Source organism: Piliocolobus tephrosceles, chromosome X, assembly GCF_002776525.5.
Source record: "Piliocolobus tephrosceles isolate RC106 chromosome X, ASM277652v3, whole genome shotgun sequence".
In the NCBI taxonomy this organism is placed as follows: domain Eukaryota; kingdom Metazoa; phylum Chordata; class Mammalia; order Primates; family Cercopithecidae; genus Piliocolobus; species Piliocolobus tephrosceles.
Window position 1 is genome coordinate 550,168 of NC_045455.1, and position 10,346 is coordinate 560,513.

The 10,346-nt window shown below is 55.0% G+C and overlaps 1 protein-coding gene across 1 annotated transcript; it reads left to right on the forward strand.

The window, feature by feature from the left end:
* The first annotated feature begins 775 nt into the window (after positions 1 to 775).
* Positions 776 to 9,960, forward strand: ATP4B (ATPase H+/K+ transporting subunit beta). The gene is made up of 7 exons (XM_023217751.1): positions 776 to 930; positions 3,635 to 3,763; positions 5,480 to 5,593; positions 5,733 to 5,932; positions 7,106 to 7,162; positions 8,327 to 8,428; positions 9,281 to 9,960. The coding sequence occupies exons 1-7, from the start codon at positions 819 to 821 to the stop codon at positions 9,440 to 9,442; spliced, it is 876 nt and encodes a 291-aa protein (XP_023073519.1). The 5' UTR covers positions 776 to 818; the 3' UTR covers positions 9,443 to 9,960.
* The last annotated feature ends 386 nt before the right edge of the window (positions 9,961 to 10,346 follow it).

Below are 10,346 nucleotides of genomic sequence, written 5' to 3' on the forward strand. Positions count from 1 at the left end.
CACCAGCACTGTTAGAAACGCAGTGTGGGGCCCCCAGGACTCGCTGGGCTGAACCTGTGTTCAGCAGATGCTCAGGGCTCCTGTGCACTTCATTCCTGGGTCCTCTAGATTGAAGGGCTTATATTTATGAATTCCTCCATAGACACAAAAAAATCCTAAAGGGCCCTCCGTGTCACTGCCCTCTGGGGATCTAAGAGGATATTGCTGCTCTGAGTGAATCTGGGAGACAGGGGAGCCCCCGGGGACCCCTGTGTTCCCTGCTGACCCACCTCCAGCTGCCAGGCTCACCCTTCCACCAGGTGACCCAGAATCGGGCCGGCCACAGCTGGGGACCCAGTGAGCCGATCACCCCTCACTCGCCTGCCTCACACCCTCCCAGGCCAGGGATGCGGCCCCAGCTGGCTCAGCCCAAGGTCGTGGACACAGTGGGTTCAGGCCGGCTCTGCTCTGACCTCGATCTCTCTCCTGAAGGAGAGGAGGGAAGGGGCAGGGCCTGTGAGTGCTGCTCACCCGGGAACGTGCCCTCAACGCAATCAGAGCAGACAAAGCTGAAGCCAAGGGCGTCCCAAGAGCAGCGGGGTGAGGAACACGGGCCTGGCCCACCCCAGGGGCAACAGCCGGGCTGCACCGGGCCCCTGGTGTTTGGTGAGGCGATGGCCAGTGCTGATAACTTGGCCCTGGACTCTCCCTGGGATCCTTCGCCTGCCAAGCCTTTGACCTCTGGCAGAGGAAACTATAAAGCCCAGAGGCAGGTGTTTGGTCTCAGGTAGGGCGTAAGGGGTGCAAGGAGCAGGCGGGAGGCTCCCAGGCCAGGGACGATGGCGGCGCTGCAGGAGAAGAAGACGTGCGGACAGCGCATGGAGGAGTTCCAGCACTACTGCTGGAATCCGGACACGGGGCAGATGCTGGGCCGCACCCTGTCCCGGTGGGGTACGTGAAGGGGGTGGGCCGGTTGGGTGCATGGAGGGGGCTGCTCTGAGAACGAGGCTTCCAGGTGAGCTCAGGAGGAGGGAAGCAGAGGGTCCCTGACAGTGAGACCCAGATGCTGCCCGGATGGCGTGGATGGGCTTTGGCCAGGGCCTCACTGGCCTCCCAGGGAAAGTGAGGGTCCCCAGAGCATCCTGAGGCTGAGCTGACCTGCAGCCCTGACTGCAGAACGCCAGTGGAGGGCATCCACAGACTGGCCCCGAATTCCAGCCATGTGCCTGACAACAGCATTTTAAAAGTACGTTTCTAGTGAATCATTTTTAAAAGAATGTGAAAGGTGGCCATGGCGATTCCTTGGTCACACAGATTCACTCAATAACCTGAATAAGGGGCTCTGCCGAGACGCGGCTGCCAGCCCCTCTTTCCAGGACACCCGCTGGCGTCCAGATGCGGAGGTAGGGAGTAAACCAGGCCTGCCTCAGCCTGTAGCACCTGTGCCTTGTATGAGGTCCGCCCTGCGGGGTCCTGTCCCTGTGGCTGCGCAGAGGCACGGGCAGCCTGGCCCTCCTGGGAGGAAAGCAGATGCCTGGGCCTCCAAGGCCACACAGGCGGTGGAAGCATCTGCACCTACATCAGGGCTATCACACCCGTTCCGGGAAACGCCCTCACCCCTCACGGGAGAGTCTGGAGGAAGCACCTGCCTGCTCCCACCTCCCCCGGTGACCCCTGAGCCTCAGATGCAGCTGCACTGTCTGGCCAGGCGCTGCCAGCCAGGCCCTTGGAAGCCCCATCTTCCGAGCCATTCTAGATGCTAAGACTCCCACGTGCCGCCTCCTGGCTGCAGGGCCACAGAGAACCTTCCAGAATGGTCTCACTGCTCGGTTGGTAGACGTGGCCTCCTTTTAAGGATAAAAAAGTCTTAGGGCCCCGGGAGAACACAATTCAAGTGAAATGACAAAAACAAAAGGAATAGGACACGTTATTTTTACTAATGGGAGGGCAGGTGCAGGTGTGGGAGAGGCAGAGTGAGCTGCATCTGGCCGGCCCCAGGAGCTGGCGGGAATGGGACTCTCACCTCCCAACCCCTCCCCTGTGCACTGCAGCGTGCCCGGAACACCATGGTGCAAGCGGGGGCCCAGGAAGTCCAGGGAGCACAGCCCACTCGAGCCTGGGCCCAGCCTGGCCAACCTCGGGCTCTTAGCCAGGAGGCAGGGCTGAGCCACCTGGTGGAGCTGAGAATCGCCATGAAGCGGGTCGGCAGCCACTGGGGAGACACGCATCGCCCACGTCTCCACTGTGCACCACAGGCCCCAGGGTAGACCCACAGGACCCGCAGCGGGGAAACGGAGACCTCTGCCTTCATGGCGTAGGTCCCTGGGGGGCAGGCGGCCAAGTCAAATAGAAGCCACATCAGGAGTGACCTGAGAACACTGAGGCAGAGAGCTGCAGGGCCAGCACCAGGGAGGTGCCAGGCGTGATCCAGCGAGAGAACAGAACCCCCTCCACCACCACTGGTCCCACGTTGCTGAAGCTGGAAACCCAAAACCGGAGACTGAAGCCAAGCTGCTGGTGGCCACAGGCCCCCGCCACACGAGAATGCTGCCACCAGGGACGCCCGGCAGGGGAAGGAGGGACTTGAAGTGGATGCCAGGTGAGCAAGACCCAGCCCTGAGCCCAGCTGGTGCTGAAGCGACCTGGCTCAGAGACCTGCGCTGTCTCAGCTCACAGGAGGGGCCCCCCCAGAAAAGGACACACGGTCCGCAGGCCACAGCCTCTCATCACAGCTCAGACCTCCGGCCTCTTGGCCCCACGCTCCCTTGCTTCTCTGACGTGGTCCCGCTCTTTGGCTGTGTTTTGGGTCACTGGAGAACGGCTCACTAAGCAGAATCCATGTCACATCACCGGAGAGGAGGAGAAGGCCCAGTTCATTACAGACTTCCCAGAAAGAGAAAAGCTGCAGCAAACACAAAGCCGTCCTCTTCTTGGCGGTATCTCCATGCAAATGCCTGCTGCGATCCACACAAGCGAATTTACAGAGACGAAGTCAACATCCAGGAGCCGCCCATGGCCACGGGGACGGTGACCTCCGTTAGGCTCTGACTCTGAGGGGAAGCTTACAGGAGGGTCTCAAAAGCAGATGAGATGAAGCCACACCCTGAGTGGCCGGTGCCTGTGGACACCCCTGCTTCTGAGAAGCGCCATCTCCAGGGCCTCCCTTCCTCCCTTTCTCTTCCTGATGTCCTTGTGGAAGCAGGGCTGGCCATGCGCTTCCAGGCCGCACTACAGGTCCCCATGGGCAGGGCCCACCTCTCTGCCTCAGTTCCCCTCCTGTGATGGGGAGAACCAGAACTCCCCTCTCAGAGGCCCTTGGTTACTGCTGGAGCTGGGATGGTGGCGCAGCCTTGGACACATCTCAAACAGCTGTTAGAGTGAAGTCAGCTGGGTGCAAGGGCCTCAGGTCACAGGATTCTGCCCATGTGGACATCAAGACAGGCAAACCCAGAGGCAGAACGTGGCCGGTGGTGCAGGGCTGGGGGGGAGTGCAGCAACTGTCTATGGGGACGGGGTTTCTGTTTTAGGGGAAGAGAATGTTCTGGAACTAGGTAGGGAAGATGGTCATGCCACATCATGGACGCGCTCAAGGCCACCCAATTGTGCGTGTTAGAATGGCCGACGTGGTAAGTTTTCTGCCTGCCTTGTGTCGCAGTGTGGATCAGCCTGTACTACGTGGCCTTCTACGTGGTGATGACTGGGCTCTTCGCCCTGTGCCTCTACGTGCTGATGCAGACGGTTGACCCGTACACGCCCGACTACCAAGACCAGCTACGGTCACCAGGTAAGTGCCGGAGATGCTGCCCTCACGCCGCGTGACAGGCCAGGCTGCCGCCTCCTGGGCTCTGGAGATGCCCAGGGGGACCCGTGCCTTCCTCAGAAATGAAGCCCAGAGAGGTCAGCCCGGCAGCCCCAGGGTGAGCCACACACCCCAGCAGGTGCCCCCGAGGGCGGCCCCCAGCCCCCGAACTGGCTTTGAGAGCAGCCCCAAGGCCTAAGTGGCCCCTTAGTTTCTTTCCATGAGGAAAATGACCCCAAATTATAAAATCTGACTTTGGCTTTAGTTTTAATTATGAAACAGAAGGGTTTTGTTATAGAGACAAGTTTTTCCATCCACTTACTTCCTATGCTTGGATATGCACATGGAATGTTTCTGCAAGGACGTATAGGAAACGGTTTCCAAGGAGCACGCCCGGGAGACCAGCAGAAAAGAGCCCAGCCGGGCACGGTGGCTCAAGCCTGTAATCCCAGCACTTTGGGAGGCCGAGATGGGCGGATCACGAGGTCAGGAGATCGAGACCATCCTGGCTAACACGGTGAAACCCCGTCTCTACTAAAAAATACAAAAAAACTAGCCGGGTGAGATGGCGGACGCCTGTAGTCCCCGCTATTCGGGAGGCTGAGGCAGGAGAATGGTGTAAACCCGGGAGGTGGAGCTTGCAGTGAGCTGAGATCCGGCCACTGCACTCCAGCCTGGGTGACAGAGCGAGACTCCGTCTAAAAAAAAAAAAAAAGAAAAGAGCCCACTGGTCACCTACACAACAGCAGGGTGCGAGAACAGAGGAACAGGCATCCGAGTTGTCAGAGGCCACAGGAGAGACGCCCCCGTCAGTGTGCAGAGCAAGTGCAGAACCTCCTTTCCCCTTAGACCCTGCTGAAGGTTATTTTAAACCATGTATAGATGTTATTCTAACAACATCCACAGAACAGTAACACCTAGCCTCAAATATAAAGCCAGTAGCATCCACAGGGAATCGGCTAAGCAAACTGCAGGCTTCACACAATGAAACCACATTTATGGAAAGAATGAGGTGAGTAGACATAAAATGACAGAAAAAGAGGCTCCCAATCGCATGGGAAGTGCAAGTGTGTGGCGTGCGTGGCCACTGGGAAGCGAGTGGTGTGTGGATGGTGGGCTGGTCCTAAGGACCTGAAGCTAGCACACGTTTCTGCATCTTCTGTGTTTCCCCAGAAACAGGAGAGTGTGCAAAGGATGCACATTTGACAGTTCACATCGGGAAAGTCGACGGCTCTGGGTTTAACTCCCCGCTGTGTGCATCCTGATGTTCAGTTTTACAATTAACACGTTTTTAGACCACTTTTGTTCTTAACCCAAACCAGTGAAGACTTTTTTAATGTGTGTTCAAATACAATTTTACGTAGAAACCCAGTTGCAGCCTCTGGATTAGTCATCACCTAACATAGAGCAGGCACCCAGTGGAGAAAGCCAGCCACCCGCCGACCCCCCACCACAGCAGCCAGCCAGGTTTCAGGGCCTCTCACACCCCAGGCGGAGCCAGGGCAACTCCCAGCAGGGCTCCGCGCCACATTCTAACCGTGCTGTCCCGGGGGTCCTTCCTTCCTGTGCTGCACACAAGTTTACTCCGAGGAGGCTCCAGGGTTGGGCCACAGCCTCGGGCGTATCCTCAGCCACTTCAGAACTGATGGCTTAAAGTGGTGAGCATTTGGAGACACTAAACACAAAGGTCTCTCTCTCCAGGGGTAACCTTAAGGCCGGATATTTACGGGGAGAAAGGCCTGGAAATTGTCTACAACGTCTCTGATAACAGAACCTGGGTAGACCTCACACAGACTCTGCACACCTTCCTGGCAGGTAAAGTGTGAAACGTCTCCACAGCTGCGACTTTTTTTATTTTATAAGAAACTGGCACTCAGGGCTCAAGGCCTTCCCGGGGGGCAGCTGGGCATCAGGGCCAGGGCAGGACAGGGCTGGCAGGTGCATCCATCCGCAGGCTACTCTCCAGCAGCCCAGGAGGACAGCATCAACTGCACCTCCGAGCAGTACTTCTTCCAGGAGAGTTTCCCCGCTCCCAACCACACCAAGTTCTCCTGCAAGTTCACGGCAGATATGCTGCAGAACTGCTCGGGCCTGGCGGATCCCAATTTCGGCTTTGAAGAAGGAAAGCCGTGTTTTATTATTAAAATGAACAGGGTGAGTACTGAGGGTCTCCTTCCTGCGCCACTACAACATTGCGGTCAGGGCCTCTCACTCATCCCCACCACAAGGAGCACATGTGTCCCGACCGGGGCTTGCCCAAGCGGGGACAAGGACTCCGGCCTCATCACCCTGTACCTTGGTTTGGCACACACCTGTCCCGTTTGGCTCTTAGACACAAATTTAAAACCACTCGTCAGATACCAGCACATAGCCGGCCCTCTAAAACATGTGGAAACACTTGAACAGGGGTCTCTGTGAGGCCAGGGCCCCCTTCAGGGCGGCCAGAGATGCCAGGGCCAGGTAAAGGGGTCTCAAGTTCTGGAGTCAGGACTGGGAGGGATTTAGCACCTTCTAAAGCAGAGGCTTCCAACATGGGACCAGGGGCCCCTCGGGGGGTGTGGGGAGGTGACCCCTGAGCCAGGCTTGAGCAGGGCAGGTCCTGGCCAGGCAGAGGGCTTGGGGCCACCGCTCCATGGACCAATCAGCAGCTCTGCGCTGGGCCTCCTGGCAGCTGCACTGTTCGTTTCCCGCTTAAGAGGCTGTACACTTGTGCCCTCCACACCTCACGGGTCCCTCTGTCAGCCAGGGTCTCAGCACTGCTGGCATGGAGGGGCTGTGACGGGGGTCCCAGCAGGGCGTGGTGGCCACTGTGCCCGTCTCATGGCAGCTGCCACCCTCGGAGCACAGCAGGGGATGGCTGGGGCTGGAGAAGCCCAGGGAAGAGGTGTGAGGAAGGGGGCTGAAGCCCCGGGTGGACCAGAGAGAGTTTTCCGGAAGGGCTGTGCAGGGCAGGGGGCGGACCCAGCCTTGCCGCGAGGCAGGCCGGCCCGTGCTCTGTTTCAGCCCTCCACTGCAGACCTGGACACAGTTCGAGAGCTAAGACCACCCCGCCCCAGTTCTGCCACCTGCCAGCCAACTCCTGAAGCCTGGGCCAAGCGGCCAGCTAATGGGTGGGCTGGGGGAGGGCTGTGGCTCCAAGTGATGAGTTAGTGACACCTATGGGGATTCCTCCAAGGGAAGCCGCAAACCAGACCAAGGGCCCTTCTCAGTCCTGGTCAGAAAGCCCAGGCTGGGGCTGGCCAGGTCCCAGCTCCACGGGTGGGTGCCGCTGCACCTCACATGGCAGTGGGGGTGGGGAGCGGACACACTCAAGTTTTTCCCTTCTAGATCGTCAAGTTCCTCCCCAGCAACGGCTCGGCCCCCAGAGTGGACTGCGCCTTCCTGGTGAGTATGGCCGCACGACGGGCTGGGCTGCCCAGGAAAGGAGCTTGTCAGGGTCGTGCTGGTTCACGCCGGGCATGGCCCGCCTGGTTCTCTCCAGGAATGTCGACCTCAGCCCAGTAAGCCAGATGTAAACACCACCGAACCATCAGCACAGCGAGTTCCACCGTGGGGGTTAAAACCCAGCAAGGGAAACACGGTGCTGTTTTCTCATCATTTTGCTTCCAGACGCATCTGAGTAGCGTATCACCAGCACGTTTCAAAATGCTTGGTGGCCATGTGGAAAGACCAATGTACATCCACCAGTTCTGTTCTTTTTATGTGCTTCTTTACAAAAATATTCCAGCTTGCCAGCAGCTACAGTTGTTTGTGTTTAGTATACGGACTGCTAAGAGTTGGCAGTGATGTCAGGCTAATTCCAGGCTTTTTTTCAAAATTGCTTTTTAAGTCAACATTTTTTAAAACTAAATTTTTTAAATGAAATGTTTTCTAAGGTTTGCTGCCACCATTACACCCAAAGGCAAAGGTTTCACAGCATGGTTCCATTACTGTGTGGAGCCTTCCCACTCGGGTGTCCGAGGGAACCTCACTTCCCTCAAAGCCTCCACTTTCTGTGTGGGCTACGGGGATTTTCTTTTCCTTTTTCAATTTATTTGGGCCACACCGTGGCTCCTGAGATTCTAACAGATCCAAAGCACCCTTCAGCTGTTTGTTGATGACCCCGAGCTACCCACTGAGCAAGTCTCTGCTTCTGAAATGAGAGGGCCCCAATCTCACAAAAACACGTGTTCACTTGTCCCTCTCACACCAACTTGTAACCCAGTTGTGGCAAAGCGGCACATGCCACTGAACAGTGGCCATCCTCAAGTGTGGACAAGCAAGCAGACTCCCAGCTTCACCCACCTACATCATCCTGCCAACACTTCTAGTTGTTAGAAGCACACATTGGAGGGGTCACTGGGCATTTTGCATGCTAACAAATCATATCCTTGCTGAGATCTCAGCATTGAGTATAAAGACTGCATCTGATTTATGCTAATTATGCAATAAAGCATTTATGCAAGCACCTACACAGTGCATATGTGCACACATGCACACAAATGCAACACATAGACATGGGCACACACCAGCTCCCACCTGACTCAGACAGTGGCCTCTCCTCCCCAGGACCAGCCCCGCGAGCTCGGCCAGCCGCTGCAGGTCGAGTACTACCCTCCCAACGGCACCTTCAGTCTGCACTACTTCCCTTATTATGGGAAGAAAGCCCAGGTAGGTTCCTTCCTTTCACGCTTCCCTCACCACAGCTGCTGAGTCCTCTCACACTTGGCCAAAGGAAAGCAATAAGCACCTTCATGTATAAAAATGAAACAAAGGCGTGAACAGTCTGCGTGTTTCCCAAGCCCCGGTTCTTGTGTCTACTTGGAAATATTCCTTTCATGCAACACAAAAATACAACTCTAACTGTTCTACCTTTTTTTTTTTTTTTTTTTTTTGGGGGAAAAAATCTTGCTCTGCAATCTGCAAGACAATCTTGCAATCTTAGCTCACTACAGCCTCAACCTCCTGGGCTCAAGTGATCCTCCCACTTCAGCCTCCAGAGTAGCTGGGACCACAGGCACACAACACCATGCACAGCTAATTTTTGTATTTTTTGTAGAGAAAAGGGTCTCAGTATGTTGCCCAGGGTGGTCTTAAACTCCTGGGCTGAAGCACTCAGCCTGCCTCAGCCTCCCAAAGTGCTAGGATTACAGGCATGAGCCACTGCGCCCAGCCTAATTTTTCTACTTTCCAGATCCTGTAAAACAACTGCATATCCACTTCAAAGACTTTCCTCCATGTCACATGCTTTTCCTGTTTCATTTTTGTGTTCATCATCATAAGAGTTTATAGTTGAATTTTACTCCTGGTATTGTCTGTCCCCTCCAGACCGTTGCTCTCCATTCTTACATGAGGGGATGTTATCTCAGCAAATTCCAGGGCATGCATTCGGTCACGACCAGTCTTACACAAACGAGCTGCTTCTCTGCACCACCCTGACTGTTGACACTTCCCTTGCTTAGTTTTCTCTCCTTAACTTCAGAGATTTTTGAAACACCTGTCCTTTCCTCACTCCCACTTCAGCCTCACTACAGCAACCCTCTGGTGGCCGCGAAGCTCCTCAATGTCCCTAGGAACGCTGAGGTTGCCATTGTGTGCAAGGTCATGGCAGAGCACGTGACCTTCGACAATCCCCACGACCCGTATGAAGGGAAAGTGGAGTTCAAACTCAAGATTGAGAAGTGAAACGGTTTGCGCAGGGGTCCTGGGCACAGCCTGCAGTGTCGCTCACGGACGCCCTCATGGTTGGGCTTCCCTTGCCCATCAGCTCCCTGCCAAATCATCCCGAAAGTGGTTTAGAGCAGCAACGGTGTTGTCAGTGTGGGAACTCCAGAGAAGTGCCCACATGTGAAGGGCCTGCTCGCGAGTATCAGTTCTTCCTTCTTGAATTCTTACAGTTTTTAAATGGAATTTGCTGCTATATGAATGTCCAGCTAACATGGGAACGCCAAGGCAGCAACTCTCTAATTTACCAGGTTGTAAAAACAATTCGTCTTCTCCTGTGTAGACATCACTTTCTTATTATAATTTATTTTTCTACACTTCAATATGAACTGCCCACATTAATATAAAAACTGTTAATGCACTGATATGAAACACGGCTTACACTAATGACATTCTGAATTCTTCCTTTTAAAATTGCAATTCCTATGTTGTAAACATAAAATACATTAAAGTCACTCTTATTGTATGTAAAAAAAAAATCATGTGTTTCCTGACATGGGAGAAAAATTAAACCAAATGCTTCCTTAAAAATCTCATTCTAAAAGTCTCAATTGCAAGTCAGGGAAATTACAAAAACCACGTTAGTGTGGGGTTGTCACCTAAGGATGCTCACAGCTCTGGGAGGCAAACAGTGGGGAGTGAGGGTGTCAGCAACCTGATGGAGTTTAAAACCCAATTAGTTACAAACACACTTCTCGTTCACCAAGAACAAGTCTCTCCTCCAGTTAGCAACTCTAGCCCTTTCAGAAAACTGAAATGAGAACCTTCTCCCAAACAAGCAAACCTGCTCTTGCTGAAGGCCACGGGTTGCCCTGGGTCCCAGTTCCACCACTGAAGGCCACGGGCTGCTCACCCACACGGCGGT

Bases quoted from the DNA above. Each gene is read 5' to 3' on its own strand.
- ATP4B (XM_023217751.1), top strand. From the start codon at position 819: ATGGCGGCGCTGCAGGAGAAGAAGACGTGCGGACAGCGCATGGAGGAG. The intron at 931-3,634 runs GTACGTGAAGGG...CTTGTGTCGCAG, and splicing joins CCGCACCCTGTCCCGGTGGG to TGTGGATCAGCCTGTACTAC. The intron at 5,594-5,732 runs GTAAAGTGTGAA...ATCCATCCGCAG, and splicing joins TCTGCACACCTTCCTGGCAG to GCTACTCTCCAGCAGCCCAG.